Source organism: Pseudophryne corroboree, chromosome 1 (genome assembly GCF_028390025.1).
Source record: "Pseudophryne corroboree isolate aPseCor3 chromosome 1, aPseCor3.hap2, whole genome shotgun sequence".
Lineage (NCBI taxonomy): Eukaryota > Metazoa > Chordata > Amphibia > Anura > Myobatrachidae > Pseudophryne > Pseudophryne corroboree.
The window spans coordinates 1,077,831,453-1,077,859,290 of NC_086444.1; the positions used below are offsets into that span (position 1 = coordinate 1,077,831,453).

Here is a 27,838-nt window from a genome sequence, read left to right on the forward strand (position 1 = left end):
AGTGCCACTGGCCAGACAAGTGCTCCTCTCTCAGTATAGGAGCACAATGTAATAATCCAGTATAGGGGCAGCATGCTGTGATCTGATCTTTGGGATGCACAGCTCTGGCTGGGGTGACCCTGGGGTGTTGTCTCACTCCCACCACACTTCCAGCACCTGGATCTTCTCTAAGCAAAGCAGCAGCACCCAGAGGCAGCTCCAAGGCAGCAGCTGCAAGACCCGCCTCTTCCCCCCATCATCATTAGCAAATATTACCCTAAACACTTGCTCCTATTCTCCCTTCTCCCTCCAGGCATTGGAGCGGCTGGCTGTCAATCACACGCCGGCCCCCCTGCACGGCTCAGCAGCAGCAGCAGCAGCGCCACAGCAGCCGCGACAAGGAGACGACTAGCCGAGGAGGGAAGGGGAGCCAGGGCGAGATGGAGGAGGAGATGCAGCCAGCAGAGGAGGGGCCCTGCATCCCTAAAATCTACAAGCAGAGGAGCCCCTATAGCGTCCTAAAGACCTTCCCCAGCAAGAGGTCCCTGGGCAGGAGGTACGAGAGACCCACCATGGTGGAGATGCCCCATCTCGGGGCACCTGGCGGGCAGCAGCAGCAGCATGCAGCCTCCATCAGCAGCAGTGAGCAGCACCATCATTATCAGCAGGCGCACAGCTCCTATCAGAACGGGCCCATCAGGGCAGCCACATCCACCTCCTCCCAGTGCCAGCAGAGGGGAGGTGCCCCAGCTGGGCATCTGGGCTTCTCCAACAGGTCCTGTCACCAGTCCGCCGGCGAGGGCACCATTGATCTCAGTACAGGTAGGTACCTCCCTCCCTAATGCCAGCCTCCTCTTATTCAGGCTATTTACCCTTCCATTCAGGGGTCACCTGGTTTGTCACTTTTAATTGTTATAATTAGTAAGGTGGGTCTGGCTGTGTTCTGTGTGACATCCCCTATAGGTCATTTATCTGTGTATGTAATATACATATGTCTCACTCTTACTCGGATATCTCATACTGTCCTCATCGCTTTCCTGTGGAATCAGTACAACTACTTTACTTTTCCATTTGAAGTGAACTTTATGGAAGTTCTGCTGGTACTGCACTTTCCTGCATAGCTCATAGGACTGATGTGATGCTATAGAGATGGATCTGGGTTGATGCTGATAAACTGAAAATGTTTATTTTAAATGAAAGGAAGGATTCACAAATGACTCACACAATTAGGCTGATACTGTATGTTTCATAATAATTGCATTTGTCACAGACGTAATAATAAACAAACACCATTGTAGTGTATACATTGTCTCACTGAAAACTTTTGCAAAACTTGTAAAAAATAAATAAATAATAATCCTTGAACCAGAACAGGTATATTCTGTTCTACCTCTAGAGTTGCAATAATTTGTTGCACAAAACAGGGATATTGGTTGCTATGAGGAAAAATCAATAAGATATGGTTACATCAGAAATGGGCTTAAAATAATCTAGGTTTATGCTGATTGAGGTAGTATTGAAAAAGAAAACAGTTATTCTGTTATGTTTGTACTATAATGTCATTTGTGTCACATGTTCCTGACATTGGGGCAGATGTAGTAAGCCTGGGCATAAGGAAGTGATAAACCAGTGATAAGTGCAAAGTGATAAACGCACCAGCCAATCAGCCCCTAACTGTTAATTTACATATTGGAGCTGATTGGCTGGTGCGTTTATCACATTGCACTTATCACTGGTTTATCACTTCCTTATTCCTTGTCCAGGTTAATACATCTGCCCCATTATTTGAATAGGCTTTTATGTGTGAGACTACTGCTACAATTTGTTATGTTATACTGCTTGCAATGCACAGGTAATTGCTGGGACGACAATCCTATACTATGAGGTACGACTCGTCCTAACTACCACTTACTTCGGTCAGACCCATGGATAATGACACAGTGACTATTGGAATGAGATGGAAAATATTCGGTTGGAGGGTCTTTTGTAATGTTTTCACTGTGGTGCTCTATCATTTGAGTACTGTGCGACTTTAAATCGTCTGCTGTGGTGCTTATTAACTGCTGCATTGCCAGGGTATGCTGCACCACTTTGCAAACTTAAGGCCCTTCACCACAGGATGACACATTTTGCCAATGACTTCAGCATTTTTAATGTGTACATAATTCTGGCTAAGTTATTGCCTCTCAATTAATTTTTGCCTTCCATCTTGTGTCATACTAAGCGCAGTCATGTATTGGACTGTAACAGTTCAGCTTAATTTGGCATCTGCTGAAAATCACTGGCCCCTGACTTATTTAAAAGACACAGTCGTAGCAGAAATGCATCTTGGTCCTCGCCATTTATTCCTTTGGTAGATTTAGCTGCTCAATGTAAAAAGGATGCCAGACAATTCAATCATCCACATCGCTTTCTGATGTATGATCTGACAGTGCAACTGACAAGATCCTTCAGGCAGAGGTATATGCATGGTCTAATTTATATATGATATTGCCTACTCAGGCATTCATCTGGAGATTCGGACCACACAAAGTGGACAATCCGGTTGACTCTAAACTGCAAATAAATACCAACCAGCTGGTTCAGTGACACTTCCAAACCTGCTTATCTATGATAAACATTTGATATTCTTCTTTTCTTATTCCAAGTCAGGCAGAACTATTGTGAAATGATTTCATAGAACATCCAATGTACTATGTTAAGAAATTGAGGACTAATTAAGAGATGTCTCTTGGAGGAGTGGTCTCCAGGCTTGTCGGCATGTATGTTTCCAGTACTAGTTTGCAGCATTGAAATAATGTTATTTCTGGATGATTCCATATTCATTAACAATTAAGTTGGATAATTATACTGTAAAGTATACAAAATGATATTAGCATATGAACAACTTAGTGTACTGTGTATTACATCTGATAGTAAATGTATTTATACCATTATAGACTACTTGATGATGTAGAGTTGAATGTAGGTAGGATTTGTGGATGTTTCCTGCATGTTTGCACACTGTGCCTGGTCAGGAGCTGAGTGTATTCAACTACTGTCGATGCAACAAGGATAATAACTGGGTGGTCAAGAAGTGACCCCTTTAAATTATGTATCTCATGTCTAATCCTTAAATACATCAGAATAAAGGGCGGTTTATGTTCTTAAGTCAAAGTTTTGCCCTCATGCAATGTATTCATGGCAGCCAGTTGAATTCTGCTGCTGTGATGGTAGTTGCCTGAGGAAGGTGTAAGAGCACAGCATCACAGCATGAACAAGTGGTTGACAGTGCTTTTTGGTGCTTTTATATCTTCAGGTTCCTCCTAACAGTACATGGCTTCTCAAAATAAAAAGTAGCATGTGTGGGACTCTCCGAATGCTAAGTATTAGTAATGACTGCATTTGCACTTCTGATTGGATGTTTGGAAAACATACTCTGTTGGGGATGCCTGTGTACAGGATTAGGAGACCCCTGTCCAAATAGAGCACACAGAATTTCATCAATTATATGATCAGTGTTTTCAACATGAAATATGTTTTTTTTTTTTTTTTTACACACCATATTTCTTTAATCGATTTTGGTCCAAAAATAAATGGGTTGCAATCCTACATACTTGTGACTGCGGACTAGAGTACTGTACCTCTTCTTACCTATTTATCTGCCTAATATTTGAACCATACTTGGCTAAGTGGCACACGTGAGAGCACCTGGAAGCATTGAATAGCAAAGACTGCTATGTTGAAAAAAAAAACTGACTTCACCTCACACTGTACAGTATGTACAGATTTTGGTCTTTGACATCAAAATTAACCAATTTCACAAGTCAGAGCACATGTTCACTGTGCAATTGTGTATATATATATATATATATATATATATATATATATAGTGTACATATATATATATATATATATATAGTGTGTATATATGTATCTATATACAGGTTGAGTATCCCATATCCAAATATTCCGAAATACGGAATATTCCGAAATACGGACTTTTTTGAGTGAGAGTGAGATAGTGTAACCATTGTTTTTTGATGGCTCAATGTACACAATCTTTGTTTAATACACAAAGTTATTAAAAATATTGTATTAAATGACCTTCAGACTGTGTATATAAGGTGTATATGAAACATAAATGAATTGTGTGAATGTACACACACTTTGTTTAATGCACAAAGTTATAAAAAATATTGGCTAAAATTACCTTCAGGCTGTGTGTATAAGGTGTATATGTAACATAAATGCATTCTGTGCTTAGATTTAGGTCCCATCACCATGATATCTCATTATGGTATGCAATTATTCCAAAATACGTAAAAATCCGATATCCAAAATACCTCTGGTCCCAAGCATTTTGGATATGGGATACTCAACCTGTATATATATATATGTATATATATAAATTAGGGCTGGGCAAGTTAACGCGTTAATATCGCGTTAACGCATTAACTAATTAACGGCGACAATTATTTTAACGCCGCAGCGCTTTTCTAACTACAATGCCGTCCGTGAGCCAATCGGAGGTCACGGACCGGCAGCCAATCAGGAGCTGACATTTGGCAGCTCCTGATTGGCTGAGGCCCGTGACCTCCGATTGGCTCACGGACGGCTCTTTACTAATAATAACACTGTCGGCCGCCGCTCCTCTTCCCTCCCTGCCTCTGCTGCTCCCCACCGCACCCGCCGGAGACTGAGGGGAAGGAGAGGCGCAGGCTGCACTCTCCTCCCCTCACACAGACAGGACAGCAGCGGTAGCGGTGAGTAGCAGGGTACCTGGCACTGATGGATATCTGGCACTGGGGGGGGGGGCATGTATACCTGGCACTGAGGGATATCTGGCACTGGGGGGGTGGGCATGTATACCTGGCACTGAGGGATATCTGGCACTGGGGGGGGGCATGTATACCTGGCACTGAGGGATATCTGGCACTGGGGGGGCATGTATACCTGGAACTGGGGGCTTATCTGGCACTGGGGGATATCTGGCACTGGGGGGACATGTGTATCTGGCACTGTGGGCATATCTGGCACTGTGGGGGACTTTCTGTATCCGGCACTGGGGGGCAATGTATATCTGACACAGTGGGGGTATTTGTACATCTGGCACTGTGGGGCAATGTGTATCTGACACTGTGAGGCAATGTATATCTGGCACTCTGGGGGCATTTGTTTTTCTGGCACTGTGGGGCAATGTGTATCTGGCACTGTGAGGCAATGCATATCTGGCAGCCATGGAGACCGTGACAGCGCCGGTGCCATTTCAAGTGTATTGCTGGCCGCTAGTGAGCCAATCGGAACTCGAGGACTGGCAGCCAATCAGGAGCGCAATACACTAATTTTGAATTCATTATTGAATCTTGCGCATAACAATGCGATTAATCGTAGAAAATCATGCGATTAATCGCGATTAGAATTTTTAATCGTTGCCCACCACTAATATAAATACATATATATATAGAAAAATAAAAATCATTGGAAGCTATTCATCTTTAGGCTGTTTCTACCAGCAGACGGCACTTGATGGCGCCCAACGGAGCAATTAAATTGTTGCTCTATTTGGGCGCAATGAGCCATGGGGAGACACATTGCAGCTCAAAGCCCCCCATGCTGGTGAACTGAAATTTGTGAAAAGAAACCCATTTTGTTCTGTGTGGGTGCGATCAGCACAATTAAAAAAACAAAAAACAATTGAATATCACCCCCTCCCAATCTCCCATCACTTTAGACTAGGGGTGGGCAACAGGCGGCCCGCGGGCCGGATGCGGCCCGCGGACCAATCGTGCCTGGCCCGCTGTGCCCCATTAGAGTGCAATGACAAGCGGCCCGACAGGCCGCTTGTCATTGCACTGTTCTCAGACGAGGCGCCGCTGAGGAAATCCCGGTCACGTCACAAGGTCAGCTGACCGGGATTTCCTCTGTTACCAAGCGCGCTGGGCGGCACGGGGGGCGGGCACTGCGCTTGGCGGCTGAGTGAGGAGAAGAAGCAGCGGCCAGCGAGCGGGAGCAAGAGGCCACATCAGCAGTGACTCCAGGCGGCATCATCGGACAGCGGGGATCGTCTGCCACTGTGACGAACAGGTAAACCCCCTGTCCTGCCAGCCCCTGGATCACTGCTTAAGCTGCCATATAGGTTTAGGGGTGGGGAGGCAGCTGAGTTAAAAACTACAATATGGGTTTAGGGGAGGGAGGGGATAGGGGGGTAGGGACTGTCTGCCGTAATGTGTAAAAAAGGGTGATGCTGTCTGCCGTAATGTGTAAAAAGGGGGATGATGTCTGCCATAATGTGTAAAAACGGAGGCACTGTCTGCTGTAATGTGTAAAAAGGGGGACGATGTCTGCCGTAATGTGTAAAAAGGGGACGCAGTCTGCCATAATGTGTAAAAAGTGGACGCAGTCTGCCGTAATGTGTAAAAAGGGGGACAATGTCTGCCGTAATGTGTAAAAACGGGGCCGCTGTCTGCTGTAATGTGTAAAAAGGGGGATGATGTCTGCCGTAATGTGTAAAAAGTGGACGCAGTCTGCTGTAATGTGTAAAAAGGGGAACAATGTCTGCCGTAATGTGTAAAAACGGGGGCGCTGTCTGCTGTAATGTGTAAAAAGGGGGATGATGTCTGCCGTAATGTGTAAAAAGTGGACGCAGTCTGCCGTAATGTGTAAAAAGGGGAACAATGTCTGCCGTAATGTGTAAAAACGGGGGCGCTGTCTGCTGTAATGTGTAAAAAGGGGGACGATGTCTGCCGTAATGTGTAAAAAGGGGACGCTATCTGCCGTAATGTGTAAAAAGGGGACTCTTTTTGAGTATTTTGTGTGTGGCCCTCGAATATTCGTTGGAAGTGTTAAGCGGCCCCCCAGCTGAAATAATTGCCCACCCCTGCTTTAGACGGAAGATCGGTAGCAATAAACAATTGAATCGCCCCCTAAGATCAGTATATTTACAGTCCAAAGAATACTATACTCCCACCATGCTATGAAGTTATGAGCCTTTCATGAACCAAACCACGTAACTGAAGACTAGAATGTATATATATATATATATATATATATATATATATATATAATATATAAAAAAAAATTTATTTATTTGAAGGATAGGCAATTATACACCTTATTCTTTCCAAGAGATGTATCAAACATTCTACAAATCAGCTTCTTGCTAGCAGCGCTAGTCTTCACATCTCCCAGAGGGCAGAGGGGAAGTCTGAAAAGTTGTCAACTATTTGTAGCTAGTAATCTTGTACAATGCTGTGCACACATATGATACTATATAAATAAACTGTACATTCACACATAAGCATTTTGCTCTTGTGGCATCACACCACTTGTGTGTATGGGTCGTTGGGTAGACACAAGTTAGGTCGACAGTCATTAGGTCGACCATGGAAGGTCGACATGCATTAGGTCGACAGGGGCAATAGGTCGACATGGTAATTAGGACGACATGTACTAGGTCGACAGGTCAAAAGTTTTTTTAACCTTTTTTTTGGTGTTGTTTTCTTGGTAAAGTGACGGGGGACCCCAATTAGTGAACCGTGTCATGTCGACCTTATTACCTGTCGACCTAGTACATGTCGACCTAATGACCATGTCAACCTAATGCATGTGGTCGACCTAATGACTGTTGACCTAAGCTGTGTCCACCTAACGACCGTATCCCCCACTTGTTATGCATCCACTTACCACCCCATTTACGCTGCGGTGCGGAGATTTGCACTGTACTGTATGTTGGTTTCTTCTACAAATATAAAAACATTTATCCTCTGCATGACTGGAAGGAGCGTTATTAACTACTTTAGTACAATGGCATTTAAGCTGTTCTATCCAGATGTAGTTGGTATCCCGTCACTCAGATTGCTGGTGGACAGAACACTGGAGCCGGGATCCAGATACCTGTCAGAATCCTAACAGCCGACATCCCGAACATAAGGTTAGGGTTATAGGGTTAGGCTGCAGAAAGGGAGGATTAGGGGTTAAGTTTAGGCTGCAGGGGGGGGGGGGGGGGGATGGGATTAGGGTTAGGCTGCAGGAAAGGAGGGTTAGGAGGAGGGAGAGAAGGAGGTTACAATACTTACCCTTCAACTGTTGGAATTGTGTCTGTTGGGATGCCGGCGTCGGTCTTCTGACCACAGGCATTCTCAGTGCCAGGATCCCGTACCCATCCCGTTCTATACCTATAAGATAATGCCTGAGTGTAGACCTATAAACATGAAACTGAAAGTAAAAACTGTTCCAGTAACATGCTCCTAACTGTCCCTATTTCAGCAGACATCCCTTTATTTTTTTAGGGCCCTGTCCCTCTGTTATTATCAGGACTGATTTGTCCCGACTGCTGGGCATTTCGGATGTATAGCATAACAGAGGTGAGTGGGTGCGTCATACAGCACTGGTGTGTCACAGTGAAGGGCTGGTAGGAGCGCCACTAGAGAGCGATATTGTTCATCCTAGCTAGACCGCTTCGTGGCAAACATCTGCTATGTGACCACATCTGTACACCTCTGATGCAGTGAGGTACTGTGTGCAGTAACCCAGTATTTTCCCAAACTCCGCCAGATGGTTAAATTGACTGACGTACTAATTAAGTCACCTGTGCTCAAGCATGGATATCCTTAAAATCTGGACTGTGATGGTGGAGTTTATAAAAGTCTGCAGTACCCCTTACTTACAGTGGATCCATCACCAACAGACAGCACATACAGACACACTGTGGACTGAACCAATATTTACCCTGTCAGTTCAGAGTCCCTCATACCTCAGTGATTGCACTAGTGCTAGGGAATTCATAGGCAATGTGTTAGGTTATTCTGCAAACTGTCTGTCTCTGTGTGTAGTTGGCTGTTTCAGTTCAACACTTTAATGGGCATGGATGGACCAGTGGTTTTACAATATGGTCTGTTTAAATGGCAAATTGCGTTATTAATTAAGGAGTGACAAGAAGCAATATGCATACCTCCCAACTTTAGAAAGTTTGGAGGAGGGACAGAAATTAGGAGGCGTGGCCTCATGGGTAGGGGCCTGGCCTCAGGGAGGCTGCCGCAATTATAAGCCACGCCCCATTTTCACGCTTTGGGGGCATGCCCCCTATCCATACTTGCCTACCTGACCCTCTCCCAAGAGGGAGAAAATGCTCTGTTCCTGGACTTTCCCGGTAATGTATGATTGACATCACCTGTGGGAGCTAGTTAATTGATAAGAAAGGTGTTTCACCACAGGTGATGGCAATCATACATTACCAGGAAAGTCCAGGAACAGAGCATTTTCTCCCTCATGGAGAGGGTCAGGTAGGCAAGTATGCCCCTATCCTCTCTCCCAGTGATCAGATGCTGTGAGAGAGGATCTTCCAACTGCCCCCCATCTCGGGACACTGCGACCCACTGGTGGGACAGCGTGACAGTCCCAGAAAAATGTTTTAAGAGAGGAAGAGGCCCAGGTGCAGCCTCCTCCGTTCGTGTCCCCTCCTCTCTGACAGCAGCGCTGTGAGTCTGAGCACTAGTGTGCTCAGACTCTACTGCGCTTGCGCAGATCTCCGGGAAAATGGCGCGGCGACCATTTTCCCTGAGATTTCTCTACTGCGCATGCGCAGAACTCTGTGAAAATGGGCGCTTGCCCATTTTCACAGAGTTTTAACACCGTCGTGGACGTCGCCGCAGGACTCCGGAGGGGTGAGTATTCAGAAAATGGGTGCAGCGTGTGGACTGAGAAACGCCAGTGGACTGAGGCACTAATCAAGCTACTTGTGCTCAAGCCTGGCTAGCCTTAAAACCTGGACTGTTAGGGTGCCTTCAGGACCGAGTTTGGAAACCACTGGTTTAACATGCAGTGACCCCCAGAGGCTAGCTTGCTTGTGCATAGTCTTTATCTCCATCAGAATTCTCAGAGTAACGCTTCCAAACAGAACAGTCTGACAATGTCTGTCTAAGAGACACGTACACACTGAAATGCAATTGTTGTTTCATTATTTTTTCCAGAGATTTTTAACCAAGGCTGGTTAGAAAAAAACAACAAACCTACAGCCTTCTGTTTATTCATATCTCGTCTTCCCTGAGTACAACTTGGAGTTAAACGCAGGAGAATTTTGATGTGCGACCAAAATGTGGCATCAGGAAATAGAAACTGCATCTTTAAGCAGAACACAATCAAAAATGAATTACAATAAATCCTATATAATTGCATAGGTCATTCTCTTTAATGAGATTTTATTAACCTGACTGTCAAGCTTTTGAGTCAGGCAGATATTTTATCTTCTTCAACTGATAAAAGTGTCAGCTATAAACCACCATATAAATATTCATAAATCTACACATCTGTGGCAGCCTATCAGCATCATTCTTTTGGACATTAAAAGCATTCTAATTACTTTCTGTCTAGCAGAGCTGAGATGCTGCCTGCTATAGTGTGTGTTTGGCAGTCATGATTGCTTTTGTTTGCCATCACAAATAACAGCAGTCTGTTTCTTATACTGATCATTCAGAAAATACAAAAGGTTTCTGACTAATATCGATCGCTATAAGGAAGTGCTACCTGTATTTGGGTAACAGCGAAAAATTAACATAGTATGTATTATTTATGTAGGTTTTAAGGTGCCATTGTTAACTGTATAATCACAGGAGCACCAACAAAGCCTTTATCTGACAGATTATGCAGTAAATTGCACATAGATAGACGGGTGATTTAAAGTTGGACGTAAAAATTCCTTTTTTGTGTATATACAAATATATAATTATTATTATTTATATAGTGCCACCAATTTACGCAGATCTGTAGAGATAATGTTTGTCTTTCAGTCCTAGGGGGCAGATGTATTAACCTGGAGAAGGCGTAAGGAAGTGATAAACCAGTGATATGTGCAAGATGATAAACACACCAGCCAATCAGCTCCATTATGTAAATTAATAGTTAGGATCTGATTGGCTGGTGCCTTTATCACCTTGCACATATCACTGGTTTATCACTAGAGTTTACAGCCTAAATTCCTGAACATACAAGTGAACACACGTAAGTACATACAAAAAAGTGTCGGTACTCACTTAGGAAAAGATGTATCAGAGCCTGGAGAGAGATAAATTGGAGAGATATTAAGTTCCAACCAATCAGCTCTGTGTTTGAAATCAGGTAGGAGTAGTCCACCGCACCCCCGGAAGAGTGGGTACCCCTCCCACATTGTGGTGAAAAATATGGTAAACCAAGAAGGGGATGTGGCCTAATGATTCGTTTCTATGACAATTGTGTAATTTGTTCCCGCCCCTATGTATTTATTTATTACCTGTTACTTATATAGTGCACACATATTCCACAGCGCTTTACATATGCAAATATGTGCTTATTGAGACGGCGCCTAATGGCGCAATTAACATAATCCCCTTTCACCGTCCACCTGCTTCTCCTCTCCGGGCATCTTCTGGAGAGGAGATTTTTCAATAGAGGTAAGTATAGGTAGGAGCTGGTTGGTATTTTATCTCTCTTCAAGCTTTGATACATCTCCTCTCTAAAGTTACAAAGTGAATAAGATTCATATATCAACCCCTAGTAGTATACCATACGTATATATGGGCAGTGACAAAGCATGATGTTTTCGCTGATTGTGGAAGGGGTGCTGTGTGATGTTAGGGATGACTGTTCACAACAACTGCACTTGGGGCCTAATTCAGCATGGATCGCAAAAGCAAAATCTTTCTCTAATGGGCAAAACCATGTTGCACTGCAGGTGGGGCAAATGTAAGATGTGCAGTGAGAGTTAGATTTGGGTGGTTTATTTTGTTTCTGTGCAGGGCAAATACTGGCTGCTTTATTTTTATACTGCAATTTAGATTTCAGTTTGAACACATCCCACCCAAATCTAAAGGTGGCCATCCACTACTCAGACTTGTCTGAACTGCAGATAGCATCAGATTTCTCTTGAACTCTCCCGGGAGCGTCCCGGGAATGGAATCAGACCCTGGCTTTAATTTTCATTACATTCACTTCAGATATATCTGATGCAATATATCATGTGCCAGATCGCATCAGATATATCTGATGCACACATGCTACATGTGATTGATCTGATGCTGCTGCTGCCGCTGTTCCCCCTCTTGGTGGGTGGGAGTGGTCAGGGAGATGCCAGTCAAGTGACGTTTCAGATGAATCTGATCAGATACATCTGAAGTTAAAAAAACAATCCAATGTGCACCTTATTTCTTCAGATTCAGATAAATAGTTGGGGCAGCCTCAGAGATCTGTAGTTCAGACATATCTGACACGGGAGTGAGCATTGGATCTGAAGAGCCATCCAATGTGACACTTTTCTTCAGATATGACGGTCAGATGCATCGAAATCTGAAGAAAACTGCCCAAATCTGACTAGTGGATGGGGGCCTTAACTCTCTGCACATGTTACATCTGCCCCACCTGCAGTGCACATGGTTTTGCCCATTAGAGAAAGATTTTGCTTTTGCAATCCATGCTGAATTAGGCCCTTAGGACCAGAGCCGGCCCTAGCCAATTTGATGCCCTAGGCAACATTTTGTCTGGTGCCCCCTAGCACCACCGCTAGTTTTGCATCTGACCCTGCAACACTCAGGCCGTGGGGCCCACCGGGGGTAACCCTGCGGGCCAGTTCAATCCTGCATAATGTCACACAGTAATGCCCATAATACACATAATTCCACACAGTAATGCACCTTACACATATGCCCCACATTAGTAATGCCCATAATACACATAATTCCACACAGTAATGCACCTTACACATATGCCCCACATTAGTAATGCCCATAATACACATAATTCCACACAGTAATGCACCTTACACATATGCCCCACATTAGTAATGCCCATAATACACATAATTCCACACAGTAATAAACATTACACATATGCCCCACATTAGTAATGCCATAATACACATAATTCCACACAGTAATGCACCTTACACATATGCCCCACATTAGTAATGCCATAATACACATAATTCCACACAGTAATACACATTACACATATGCCCCACATTAGTAATGCCCATAATACACATAATTCCACACAGTAATGCACCTTACACATATGCCCCCACATTAGTAATGCCCATAATACACATAATTCCACACAATAATGCACTTTACACATATGCCCCACATTAGTAATGCCCATAATACACATAATTCCACACAGTAATGCACCTTACACATATGCCCCACATTAGTAATGCCCATAATACACATAATTCCACACAGTAATACACATTACACATATGCCCCACATTAGTAATGCCCATAATACACATAATTCCACACAGTAATGCACCTTACACATATGCCCCACATTAGTAATGCCATAATACACATAATTCCACACAATAATGCACCTTACACATATGCCCCACATTAGTAATGCCCATAATACACATAATTCCACACAGTAATGCACCTTACACATATGCCCCACATTAGTAATGCCCATAATACACATAATTCCACACAGTAATACACATTACACATATGCCCCACATTAGTAATGCCATAATATACATAATTCCACACAGTAATGCACCTTACACATATGCCCCACATTAGTAATGCCCATAATACACATAATTCCACACAGTAATGCACCTTACACATATGCCCCACATTAGTAATGCCATAATACACATAATTCCACACAGTAATGCACCTTACACATATGCCCCACATTAGTAATGCTAGTAGTTTTTTTTTAAATAAAACTTACTTTTGCTTGCTGGCGTGCTGGTAGTCAGTGTGTGTGCCCATGCAGCTCCCTGAAACCGTGACTGCGTTTCGTGAGATGGGGGTGGCAGGATGGTTGGGTGGGTGCGTGCTTGCGCTCGCACCCGTTAAAGGGGCACCTGTACAAGGTATGTGACCTCACACGGTATGCCGTCCTTTGCAAGCCTCACCCTTTATTTTTGCTTTGTCGTTGGAAACAGATAGCAGCAATGTCCAGATACTGCCATACTTGCTGGTTATACAAAAAGACCAGTATCAAACATGTCCATTCTCTTCACTGTTCAGTGTGTTTGCTGGTGTCTGTTACTCCCGGCAACTGCATGCCCTTTATTTTATACTGTGGGAGTGATATGCTCTGCCCTCCAGTCTGACGTCCAAAAGTCACGCTGCACTGACGTTTCATATAGAAATAGCGCAACACAACTTACTGACCACGTTACAGTACTGGATGGCAGGTGAATTTTATGGCATGGACTGACTAGGAAATATGGGGGGTCATTCCGAGTTGTTCGCTCGGTAAAAATCTTTGCATCGCAGCGATTTTCAGCTTAATGCGCATGCGCAATGTTCGCACTGCGACTGCGCCAAGTAAATTTGCAATGCACTTAGGAATTTTACTTACGGCATTTTCATCGTTCTGGCGATCGTAATGTGATTGACAGGAAATGGGTGTTACTGGGCGGAAACAGGCCGTTTTATGGGCGTGTGGGAAAAAACGCTACCGTTTCCGGAAAAAACGCAGGAGTGGCTGGAGAAACGGGGGAGTGTCTGGGCGAACGCTGGGTGTGTTTATGACGTCAAACCAGGAACGACAAGCAGTGAAATGATCGCAGATGCCGAGTAAGTCTGAAGCTACTCAGAAACTGCTACGAGGTATGTAATCGCAATATTGCGAATACATCGTTCGCAATTTTAAGATGCTAAGATTCACTCCCAGTAGGCGGCGGCTTAGCATGAGCAAATCTGCTAAAATTCACTTGCGAGCGAACAACTCGGAATGACCCCCATAGTGTGAGGAGAACACTGCCCATGTTATGTCCCTGCAGACACCTGGGGTTTGCACAGGGATAAGGGCCACACACAGGATGGCAGGGTCCCCCTCCCCCATGTGCACAAGCAGTATAGGTGATGTCAGATTTATGTGGAGCAGTCTTCCAAAATACACATGTGGTATCATAAGGAGCCATCCAGTAATAACCTTATATAGTCAGTGAAAATGTCACAGGTCCAGAAATTGCAGTTACCAGGCTTCTGCTGTCTGAGGTCTCACAAGTCAGGGTCATTCAAGCATGTCGGAGGGAGTTTAATGGACTGTGTGCATTCTATTTGACAAATATAAACAGCAGTGTATACAAGTACTGATTGAATACATTTGGAAAGTAACAGTTAGTTATCAGACTGTCCCTCCCAGCATGAGATACTGCAGGGACATGCTTGGATGCACCTAGACATGCTTGGATGCCCTAGGCAAATGCCTAGCCTGCCTATAGCTAAGGCCAGCTCTGCTTAGGACCTCATTCAGTAAGGATTGCAAAATTTGTGAATCGCTTTCTGGCTGATTATCGAACGACTGCGCATGCGCAGATTTCGCATTGCACATACGTGAGTAAAAATAGCGACAGAAATTGCGTACACATCGTGATTGCAATGCAGCCGCTGTTTGACTGACAGAAATCCAGTGTTTCTGGGCGGGAACCTGACATTTTCTGGGTGTGTCTTAAAAAACGCAGGCGTGCCCATGCGTTTTTAAGGAGGGTCTCTGACGTCAGAGATAACCACTTTCAGCCTCTTGTGTCAAAAGAACTGTGGATGACCTTGCCTGACACAGATAGGGAGAATTTTCGATGTTCCGGTAATTGCGTATGGTTTTGCGATTAGCCCACATATTGCGATGCATTTGCAATTTCTTCAATGGGCATTTTTTCTCTATTTCTGGGCGCCAACTATTTGAACGCAGCAACTGCTTTTTAGCAGACACTGCATCCTTACTGAATAAGGTCCTGAAGGCTGTGTACACACGGTGCGATATTTCTTTTGATTTTGACTATACAGTCAAAATCATAAGAAATTTCTCTAACGTCCTAAGTGGATGCTGGGGACTCCGTAAGGACCATGGGGAATAGCGGCTCCGCAGGAGACTGGGCACATCTAAAGAAAGCTTTAGGACTATCTGGTGTGCACTGGCTCCTCCCCCTATGACCCTCCTCCAAGCCCCAGTTAGATCTCTGTGCCCGAACGAGAAGGGTGCACACTAGGGGCTCTCCTGAGCTTCTTAGTGAAAGTTTTAGTTTAGGTTTTTTATTTTCAGTGAGACCTGCTGGCAACAGGCTCACTGCATCGAGGGACTAAGGGGAGAAGAAGCGAACTCACCTGCGTGCAGAGTGGATTGGGCTTCTTAGGCTACTGGACATTAGCTCCAGAGGGACGATCACAGGCCCAGCTTGGATGGGTCCCAGAGCCGCGCCGCCGGCCCCCTTACAGAGCCAGAAGGCAGAAGAGGTCCGGAAAATCGGCGGCAGAAGACGTCCTGTCTTCAACAAGGTAGCGCACAGCACTGCAGCTGTGCGCCATTGCTCTCAGCACACTTCACACTCCGGTCACTGAGGGTGCAGGGCGCTGGGGGGGGCGCCCTGAGACGCAATAATAAACACCTTGGATGGCAAAAAATGCATCACATATAGCTCCTGGGATATATGGATGCATTTAACCCCTGCCAAAATACATAAAAAAACGGGAGATAAGGCCGCCGATAAGGGGGCGGAGCCTATCTCCTCAGCACACTGGCGCCATTTTCCCTCACAGCTCCGTTGGAGGGAAGCTCCCTGGCTCTCCCCTGCAGTCACTACACTACAGAAAGGGTTAAAAAAGAGAGGGGGGCACAAATTAGGCGCAGTATTAACTATACAGCAGCTATAAGGGGAAAAACACTTATATAAGGTTATCCCTGTATATATATAGCGCTATGGTGTGTGCTGGCAAACTCTCCCTCTGTCTCCCCAAAGGGCTAGTGGGGTCCTGTCCTCTATCAGAGCATTCCCTGTGTGTGTGCTGTATGTCGGTACTTTTGTGTCGACATGTATGAGGAGAAAAATGATGTGGAGACGGAGCAGATTGCCTGTAATAGTGATGTCACCCCCTAGGGGGTCGACACCTGAGTGGATGAACTGTTGGAAGAAATTACGTGACAGTGTCAGCTCTGTATAAAAGACAGTGGTTGACATGAGACAGCCGGCTACTCAGCTTGTGCCTGTCCAGACGTCTCATAGGCCGTCAGGGGCTCTAAAGCGCCCGTTACCTCAGATGGCAGATATAGACGCCGACACGGATACTGACTCCAGTGTCGACGGTGAAGAGACAAATGTGACTTCCAGTAGGGCCACACGTTACATGATTGAGGCAAGGAAAAATGTTTTACACATTTCTGATAATACGAGTACCACCAAAAAGGGGTATTATGTTCGGTGAGGAAAAACTACCTGTAGTTTTCCTGAATCTGAGAAATTAAATGAGGTGTGTGATGATGCGTGGGTTTCCCCCGATAACAACTGATAATTTCTAAAATGTTATTGGCATTATATCCTTTCCCGCCAGAGGTTAGGGTGCGTTGGGAAACACCCCCTAGGGTGGATAAAGCGCTCACACGCTTGTAAGGGCTCTATCCTCTCCTGAGATGGCCGCCCTTAAGGATCCTGCTGATAGAAAGCAGGAGGGTATCCTAAAATGTATTTACACACATACTGGTGTTATACTGCGACCAGCAATCGCCTCAGCCTGGATGTGCAGTGCTGGGTTGGCGTGGTCGGATTCCCTGACTGAAAATATTGATACCCTAGATAGGGACAGTATATTTTTGCCTATAGAACATTTGAAAGATGCATTTCTATATATGCGTGATGCACAGCGGAATATTTGCCAACTGGCATCAAGTCTAAGTGCGTTGTCCATTTCTACCAGTAGAGGGTTATGGACACGTCAGTGGTCAGGTGATGCGTATTCCAAACGGCATTTGGAAGTATTGCCTTATTAAGGGGAGGAGTTATTTGGGGTCGGTCTTTCAGACCTGGTGGCCACGGCAACAGCTGGGAAATCCACGTTTGTACCCCAGGTCGCCTCTCAACATGAGAAGACGCCGTATTATCAGGCGCAGTCTTTTCGTGGATAAGCGGGCAAAAGGTTCCTCATTTCTGCCCCGTGACAGAGGGAGAGGAAAAAGGCTGCAGAAATCAGCCAGTTCCCAGGAACAGAAACCCTCTCCCGCCTCTGCCAAGCCCTCAGTATACGCTGGGGCTTTACAAGCAGAATCAGGCACGGTGGGGGGCCCGTCTCAATGAATTTCAGCGCGCAGTGGGCTCACTCGCAAGTAGACCCCTGGATCCTTCAGGTGATATCTCAGGGGTACAAATTAGAATTCGAGACGTCTCCCCCTCACCGTTTCCTAAAGTCGGCTTTACCGATGTTTCCTTCTGACAGGGAGACAGTTTTGGAAGCCATTCACAAGCTGTATTCCCAGCAGGTGATAATCAAGATACCCCTCCTGCAACAGGGAACGGGGTATTATTCCACACTGTTGTGGTACCGAAGCCGGACGGCTCGGTGAGACCGATTCTAAATCTAAAATCTTTGAACACTTACATACAGAGGTTCAAATTCAAGATTGAGTCACTCAGAGCAGTGATTGCGAACCTGGAAGAAGGGGACTACATGATGTCTCGGGACATCAAGGATGCTTACCTTCATGTCAAAATTTACCCTTCTCACCAAGGATACCTCAGGTTTATGGTACAGAACTGTCACTATCAGTTCAGACGCTGCCGTATGGAGGGTCCACGGCACCCCGGGTCTTTACCAAGGTAATGGCCGAAATGATGATATTCCTTCAAAGGAAGGGAATTTTAGTTATCCCTTACTTGGACAATTCCCTGATAAGGGTAAGATCCAGGGAACAGTTGGAGGTCGGTGTAGCACTATCTCAGGTAGTGTTGCTGCAGCACGGTTGGATTCTCAATATTCCAAAATCGCAGCTGGTTCCGACGACTTGTCTTCTGTTCCTAGGGATGATCCTGGACACAGTCCAGAAAAAGGTGTTTCTCCCGGAGGAGAAAGCCAGGGAGTTATCCGAGCTAGTCAGGAACCTCCTAAAACCGAGCCAAGTCTCAGTGCATCAATGCACAAGGGTTCTGGGTAAAATGGTGGCTTCCTACGAAGCAATCCCATTCGGCAGATTCCACGCAAGAACTTTCCAGTGGGACCTGCTGGACAAATGGTCCGGGTCGCATCTTCAGATGCATCAGCGGATAACCCTGTCACCAAGGACAAGGGGTCCCTCCTGTGGTGGTTGCAGAGTGCTCATCTTCTAGAGGGCCGCAGATTCGGCATTCAGGACTGGGTCCTGGTAACCACGGATGCCAGCCTGCGAGGCTGGGGAGCAGTCACACAGGGAAGGAATATCCAGGACTTATGGTCAAGCCTGGAGACATCACTTCACATAAATATCCTGAAGCTAAGGGACATTTACAATGCTCTAAGCTTAGCAAGACCTCTGCTTCAAGGTCAGCCGGTGTTGATCCAGTCGGACAACATCACGGCAGTCACCCACGTAAACAGACAGGGTGGCACAAGAAGCAGGAGGGCAATGGCAGAAGCTGCAAGGATTCTTCGCTGGGCGGAAAATCATGTGATAGCACTGTCAGCAGTATTCATTCCGGGAGTGGACAACTGGGAAGCAGACTTCCTCAGCACGACCTCCACCCGGGAGAGTGGGGACTTCACCCAGAAGTCTTCCACATGATTATAAACCGTTGGGAAAAACTCGACAGGTATTGCGCCAGGTCCAGGGACCCTCAGGCAATAGCTGTAGACGCTCTGGTAACACCGTGGGTGTACCAGTCAGGGTATGTGTTCCCTCCTCTGCCTCTCATACCCAAGGTACTGAGATTGATAAGATGGAGAGGAGTAAGCACTATATTCGTGGCTCCGGATTGGCCAAGAAGGACTTGGTAACCGGAACTTCAAGAGATGCTCACGGAGGATCCGTGGCCTCTACCTCTAAGAAGGGACCTGCTCCAGCAAGGACCCTGTCTGTTCCAAGACTTACCGCGGCTGCGTTTGACGGCATGGCGGTTGAACGCCGGATCCTGAAGGAAAAAAGGCATTCCGGATGAAGTCATCCCTATCCTGATCAAAGCCAGGAAGGATGTAACCGCAAAAACATTATCACCGCAATTGGCGAAAATATGTTGCGTGGTGCGAGGCCAGTAAGGCCCGACGGAGGAAATTCAACTGGGTCGATTCCTACATTTCCTGCAAACAGGAGTGTCTATGGGCCTGAAATTGGGGTCCATTAAGGTTCAAATTTCGGCCCTGTCAATTTTCTTCCAAAAAGAACTAGCTTCAGTCCCTGAAGTTCAGACGTTTGTAAAAGGGGTACTGCATATACAGCCTCCTTTTGTGCCTCCAGTGGCACTTTGGGATCTCAATGTAGTTTTGGGTTCCAAAAGTCACATTGGTTTGAACCACTTAAATCTGTGGAGTTAAAATATCTCACATGGAAAGTGGTCATGCTGTTGGCCCTGGCCTGGGCCAGGCGCGTGTCAGAATTGGCGGCTTTATCCTGAAAAAGCCCTTATCTGATTTTCCATTCGGACAGGGCGGAATTGAGGACTCGTCCTCAGTTTCTCCCCAAGGTGGTTTCAGCGTTTCACCTGAACCAACCTATTGGTGGTGCCTGCGGCTACTAGGGACTTGGAGGCCTCCAAGTTGCTAGACGTTGTCAGTGCCCTGAAAATATATGTTTCCAGGACGGCTGGAGTCAGGAAATCTGACTCGCTGTTTGTCCTGTATGCACCCAACAAGCTGGGTGCTCCTGCTTCTAAGCAGATTATTGCTCGTTGGATTTGTAGTACAATTCAGCTTGCACATTCTGTGGCAGGCCTGCCACAGCCAAAAATCTGTAAATGTCCACTCCACAAGGAAGGTGGGCTCATCTTGGGCGGCTGCCCGAGGGGTCTCGGCTTTACAACTTTGCCGAGCAGCTACTTGGTCAGGAGCAAATACGTTTGTAAAATTCTACAAAATTGATATCCTGGCTGAGGAGGACCTGGAGTTCTCTCATTTGGTGCTGCAGAGTCATCCGCACTCTCCCGCCCGTTTGGGAGCTTTGGTATAATCCCCATGGTCCTTACGGAGTCCCCAGCATCCACTTAGGACGTTAGAGAAAATAAGAATTTACTTACCGATAATTCTATTTCTCATAGTCCGTAGTGGATGCTGGGCGCCCATCCCAAGTGCGGATTGTCTGCAATACTTGTACATAGTTATTGTTACAAAAATCGGGTTATTATTGTTGTGAGCCATCTTTCAGAGGCTCCTCTGTTATCATGCTGTTAACTGGGTTCAGATCACAGGTTATACGGTGTGATTGGTGTGGCTGGTATGAGTCTTACCCGGGATTCAAAATCCTTCCTTATTGTGTACGCTCGTCCGGGCACAGTATCCTAACTGAGGCTTGGAGGAGGGTCATAGGGGGAGGAGCCAGTGCACACCAGATAGTCCTAAAGCTTTCTTTAGATGTGCCCAGTCTCCTGCGGAGCCGCTATTCCCCATGGTCCTTACGGAGTCCCCAGCATCCACTACGGACTATGAGAAATAGAATTATCGGTAAGTAAATTCTTATTATAGTGTATATCGCACCATGTGTATAGTCCTTGCGATGCCGATGCGCAGTCCAGCGGGATCAGCATCGCAAGGAAGAATAGACTGTGCAAGCAGCCCAACATTGACTATATCAACGGGGCTGGGCTCTGACCACATCAAATAGTCAAAGGGGCTAATTCAGACCTGATCGCTGCTGTGCGTTTTCACCGGCGCCACAGTGCGCTGGCAATAGCCAGACAGCTGACGGCTGTCTCAGCCCTGCGATCGCCTCTGATTGACAGGCAGAGGTGGTTGCTGGGTGGGAGGGGGCGTGGTCCCGGCAACGCAGGCGTGCCCGGACCTTTGGGGGGGGCAGGCTGCGGCAGCTGCGTGACGTCACACGCAGCCACTGCGACCCTCACAGCGATGAGTAGCTCCTGCCAGCGCGCAGGAGCTGCACTGGCAGGGAGCTACTCTTCCAGTACAAAAGCATTGTGCGGGGGGGTCGGGCTTGACATGCGGGGCGGAATAGCTCTGTGCCGGGCATTCCCCCGCATGTCTGTGTGACTGATCGTAGATGTGCTAAATTGAGCACATCTACGATCAGGCCTGAATTAGGCCCAGTGTCGGGCTGTACAGTACATTGCACCGTGTGTACACACCATTAGTCCAGTGTTATGGAGAGAGTAGCACACAGCAGAAGCAGGAATGCACTGGAGTGCTCATGGGTGAATAAAAGATGTTCATGGGTGTGTTTTAGTGTTATGAAGTGCACTAGTTACACATTTAGTTGCTTGTGTGAATTTCCCATTATTTATTTTTTAGAAACCCTACAAAACACAAATTAGCACAAAGAATCTTAAAGTTATAATAATTCCCCTTTTCCTAACACATTTCACATAAGCCCAAGTGGCTGACGGAAATAAATACAGTACAGGTATTTGCCCCCTATGTGAGTGGCACATCTATTTAGCTCCCAACCATCCGCTTGGGACACTAGCTGCCGTCACTATCTGCATGCATTTGCACAATCCCGTTCACTGGTGCAAAATATCATTCAAAGTCAGATGAATCTCTGCGTAAGCTCAACTCAGCATAGCCCCTAACTACTCCTTCATGCCAACTATGGGGGTAATTCTGAGTTGATCGCAGCAGGAACTTGGGCCCTCATTCCGAGTTGTTCGCTCGCCAGCTGCTTTTAGCAGCATTGCACACGCTAGGCCGCCGCCCTCTGGGAGTGTATCTTAGCTTAGCAGAATTGCGAACGAAAGATTAGCAGAATTGCGATTAAATAATTCTTAGCAGTTTCTGAGTAGCTCGAGACTTACTCCTACACTGCTCAGCTCAGCCCGTTTCGTTCCTGGTTTGATGTCACAAACACGCCCTGCGTTCGGCCAGCCACTCCCCCGTTTCTCCAGACACTCCTGCGTTTTATCCTGGCACGCCTGCGATTTTCCGCACACTCCCAGAAAACGTAATTTTCCGCCCAGAAACACCCACTTCCTGTCAATCACACTCCGATCACTTCAACGATGAAAATTCTTTGTTTGGACGTGAGTAAATCTACTAAGTTTCGTGTTAAAATACTTAGCGTATGCGCTTTTTTGCCTTAATCGCTCCGTTGTGAAAATCGGCAACGAGCGAACAACTCGTAATGACCCCCTTTGTTAGCAGTTGGGCAAAACCATGTGCACTGCAGGTGGGGCAGATATAACGTGCAGAGAGAGTTAGATTTAGGAGTGGTGAGTTCAATCTGCAATCTAAATTGCAGTGTAAAAATAAAGCAGCCAGTATTTACCCTGCACAGAAACAAAATAACCCACTCAAATCTAACTCTCTCTGCACATGTTATATCTGCCTCCCCTGCAGTGCACATGGTCTTGCCCAACTGCTAACAAAGTTCCTGCTGCGATCAACTCAGAATTACCCCCTATATGTCCACTGAATATTACTTGTGGATGCCCCAATTCTGCCTCCTTACACCATTCAGTCGCAAGTAGAGATGTGTAAATTTCGGCGTAGCCCATATTTCTCTAACGTCCTAGAGGATGCTGGGGACTCCGTAAGGACCATGGGAATAGACGGGCTCCGCAGGAGACATGGGCACTTTAAGAAAGACTTTAGGTCTGGGTGTGCACTGGCCCCTCCCTCTATGCCCCTCCTCTAGACCTCAGTTTGATACTGTGCCCAGAGGAGATGGGTGCACTTCAGAGAGCTCTCCTGAGCTTCCTGACAGAAAGTATATTTGTTAGGTTTTTTATTTTCAGGGAGACTGCTGGCAACAGACTCCCTGCATCGAGGGACTGAGGGGAGAGAAGCAGACCTACTTCTGTGAGTTTCAAGGCTCTGCTTCTTAGGCTACTGGACACCATTAGCTCCAGAGGGATCGGTACGCAGGTCTCACCCTCGCCATCCGTCCCAGAGCCGCGCCGCCGTCCCCCTTGCAGAGCCGGAAGATAGAAGCCGGGTGAGTATGAGAAGAAAAGAAGACTTCAGAGGCGGCAGAAGACTTCATGATCTTCACTGAGGTAACGCACAGCAGTAAAGCTGAGCGCCTTTGCTCCCATACACCTCACACACGGCAGTCACTGTAAGGGTGCAGGGCGCAGGGGGGGGGGCGCCCTGGGCAGCATATAGACCTCTTTTTGGCACAAATAAGTATATATACAGCTGGACACTGTATATATATAAGAGCCCCCGCCAAATTTTGAGATTTTAAGCGGGACAGAAGCCCGCCGCCGAGGGGGCGGGGCTTCTCCCGCAGCACTCACCAGCGCCATTTTTCTCCACAGCACCGCTGAGAGGAAGCTCCCCGGACTCTCCCCTGGTTATACCACGGTAGACAGAGAGTTTTAAAGAAGAGGGAGGGGGGGGCACAAAATTAGGCGCATATTGTATATGTAAACAGCGCTATCTGGGTAAACATAAAATTATTGTGTTTTTTTCCTGGGTCTTATAACGCTGGGGTGTGTGCTGGCATACTCTCTCTCTGTCTCTCCAAAGGGCCTGGTGGGGAAACTGTCTTCAGATAAGAGGTTCCCTGTGTGTGTGGTGTGTCGGTACGCGTGTGTCTACATGTCTGAGGTAGAAGGCTCACCTAGGGAGGAGGGGGAGCGTATGAATGTGAGGTCTTCGTCGGCGGTGCCGACACCTGACTGGGTGGATATATGGAATGTTTTAAGTGCTAGTGTGAACTTATTGCACAAGAGATTAGACAAAGCTGAAGCTAAGGAACAGTCAGGGAGTGAACCCGTGTCTGTCCCTATGTCGCCGGGACCTTCAGGGTCTCAGAAGCGCCCACTATCCCAAATAGCAGACACTGATACCAACACGGATTCGGACTCCAGTGTCGACTACGATGATGTAAAGTTACAGCCAAAAGTGGCTAAATGTATTCGATATATGATTATTGCAATAAAAGAAGTGTTGCATATCACAGAGGAACCCCCTGTCCCTGACACGAGGGTACACATGTATAAGGGAAAGAAGCCCGAGGTAACTTTTCCCTTCTCACATGAGTTGAACGAATTATGTGAGAAAGCGTGGGAATCTCCAGACAAAAAACTGCAGATTCCCAAAAGGATTCTTATGGCGTATCCTTTCCCGCCAACGAACAGGATACGGTGGGAATCCTCCCCTATGGTGGACAAAGCGTTGACACGCTTGTCAAAAAAGATAGCGCTGCCATCACAAGATACGGCTACCCTCAAGGATCCTGCTGACTGCAAGCAGGAGATTACCTTGAAATCCATTTACACACATTCTGGTACATTACTCAGACCGGCAATTGCGTCGGCATGGGTTTGTAGCGCGGTAGCAGCATGGACGGATTCCTTGTCGGCGGAGATTGAGACCCTAGATAAGGATACCATTTTATTGACCCTAGGCCATATAAAGGATGCTGTCTTATATATGAGGGATGCTCAAAGAGACATTAGTTTACTGGGTTCCAGAATAAACGCTATGTCAATCTCTGCTAGACGAGTCCTCTGGATCCGGCAGTGGACAGGTGATGCCGACTCAAAAAGACATATGGAGGTTTTACCTTACAAGGGTGAGGAATTGTTTGGGGAAGGTCTCTCGGACCTGGTCTCCACAGCTACGGCAGGTAAATCGAATTTTTTGCCTTATGTTCCCTCACAACCTAAGAAAGCGCCACATTATCAAATGCAGTCCTTTCGTTCAAATAAAAGCAAAAGAGTGCGTGGATCGTCCTTTCTTGCAAGAGGTAAGGGCAGAGGTAAAAAGCTGCACAGCACAGCTAGTTCCCAGGAACAGAAATCCTCCCCGGCCTCTGCAAAATCCACCGCATGACGCTGGGGCTCCGCTGAGGGAGTCCGCCCCAGTGGGGGCATGTCTTCAACTTTTCAGCCACATCTGGGTTCACTCACAGGTGGATCCCTGGGCAATAGATATTGTTTCTCAGGGATACAAGCTGGAATTCGAAGAGGTGCCTCCTCGCCGGTTTTTCAAATCGGCTCTACCGACTTCTCCCCTAGAAAGGGAGATAGTGTTAAATGCTATTCACAAATTGTGTCTTCAGCAAGTGGTGGTCGAAGTTCCCCTACTTCAGAGAGGGAAGGGATACTACTCCACCCTGTTTGTAGTTCCGAAACCGGATGGTTCGGTCAGACCCATATTGAATTTAAAATCCCTGAACCTATACTTAAAACGGTTCAAGTTCAAAATGGAATCGCTAAGAGCGGTCATCGCCAGCCTGGAAGGGGGGGATTTTATGGTATCCCTGGACATAAAGGATGCATACCTTCATGTTCCCATATATCCACCTCATCAGGCGTACCTGAGATTTGCGGTACAGGATTGTCATTACCAATTTCAGACGTTGCCGTTTGGGCTTTCCACGGCCCGAGGATTTTCACCAAGGTAATGGCCAAAATGATGGTGCTCCTGCGCAAGCAGGGTGTCACAATTATCCCGTACTTGGACGATCTCCTCATAAAAGCGAGATCACGAGAGAAGTTACTGAACAGCGTGTCACTTTCAGTGAAGGTGTTACAGCAACACGGCTGGATTCTCAATATCCCGAAGTCGCAGCTGGTTCCTACGACTCGTCTGACCTTCTTGGGCATGGTTCTGGACACAGACCAGAAAAAGGTTTTTCTCCCGATAGAAAAAGCTCAGGAACTCATGACTCTAGTCAAGAACCTATTGAAGCCAAAACAAGTGTCTGTGCATCATTGCACTCAAGTCCTGGGAAAAATGGTGGCAACATACAAGGCCATTCCCTTCGGCAGGTTCCATGCAAGGACTTTCCAATGGGACCTATTGGACAAGTGGTCCGGGTCACATCTACAAATTCATCAGCAGATCACCCTGTCCCCCAGGGCCAGGGTATCTCACCTGTGGTGGCTGCAGACTGCTCACCTTTTGGAAGGACGCAGGTTCGGCATTCAGGATTGGATCCTGGTGACCACGGACGCGAGCCTCAGAGGGTGGGGAGCAGTCACACTGGGAAGAAACTTCCAAGGACTTTGGACAAGTCAAGAGACTTGTCTTCACATCAACATCCTGGAACTGAGGGCCATATACAACGCCCTACGTCAAGCGGAGAACTTACTTCGCGACCAACCAGTTCTGATCCAGTCAAACAACATCACCGCAGTGGCTCATATAAACCGCCAAGGCGGCACAAGGAGCAGGGTGGCAATGGCGGAAGCCACCAAGATTCTTCGCTGGGCGGAAAATCATGTAAGCTCACTGTCAGCAGTGTTCATTCCGGGAGTGGACAACTGGGAAGCAGACTTCCTCAGCAGACACGACCTGCATCCAGGGGAGTGGGGACTTCATCGGAAAGTCTTTGCACAGATTGCAAGTCAGTGGGGACTGCCCCAGATAGACATGATGGAATCCCGCCTCAACAAAAAGCTACAAAGGTATTGCGCCAGATCAAAAGATCCTCAGGCGGTAGCAGTAGACGCCCTAGTGACACCGTGGGTGTTCCAGTCGGTCTATGTGTTTCCTCCTCTTCCTCTCATACCCAATGTATTGAGAATAATAAGAAAAAGAGGAGTGCGAACAATTCTCATTGTTCTAGATTGGCCACGAAGGACCTGGTATCACGGCATGGCAGTTGAACACCGGATCCTAGCGGAAAAGGGAATTCCGGATGAGGTCATTCCTACTCTGATAAAGGCTAGGAACGACGTGACAGCTAAACATTATCACCGTATATGGTGAAAATATGTTTCTTGGTGTGAGGCCAGGAATGCTCCTATGGAAGAATTCCATCTGGGTCGTTTCCTTCACTTCCTACAGACTGGAGTGAATTTGGGCCTAAAATTAGGCTCCATTAAGGTTCAGATTTCGGCCTTATCCATTTTCTTTCAAAAAGAATTGGCTTCTCTCCCTGAAGTACAGACTTTTGTAAAGGGGGTGCTGCATATTCAGGTCCTTTTATACCTCCGGTGGCGCCTTGGGACCTTTAACGTGGTGTTGAGTTTCCTTAAGTCGCACTGGTTTGAACCACTTCAAACGGTGGAGTTAAAATATCTCACTTGGAAGGT

The 27,838-nt window shown here is 46.5% G+C and overlaps 1 protein-coding gene across 2 annotated transcripts in view; it reads left to right on the top strand.

The window, feature by feature from the left end:
* Positions 1-221: 221 nt before the first annotated feature.
* The window catches only part of BEND4 (BEN domain containing 4), a 226,943-nt gene continuing 199,326 nt past the window's right edge, over positions 222-27,838 (top strand). The window contains exon 1 of one of the 2 annotated variants that reach the window (XM_063921006.1): positions 222-801. In XM_063921006.1, coding sequence (XP_063777076.1) covers positions 420-801 — 382 coding nt within the window. In that variant the 5' untranslated portion in view covers positions 222-419. The remainder of the gene's footprint in view (positions 802-27,838) is intronic. The other variant, XM_063921005.1, reaches the window with a different exon arrangement.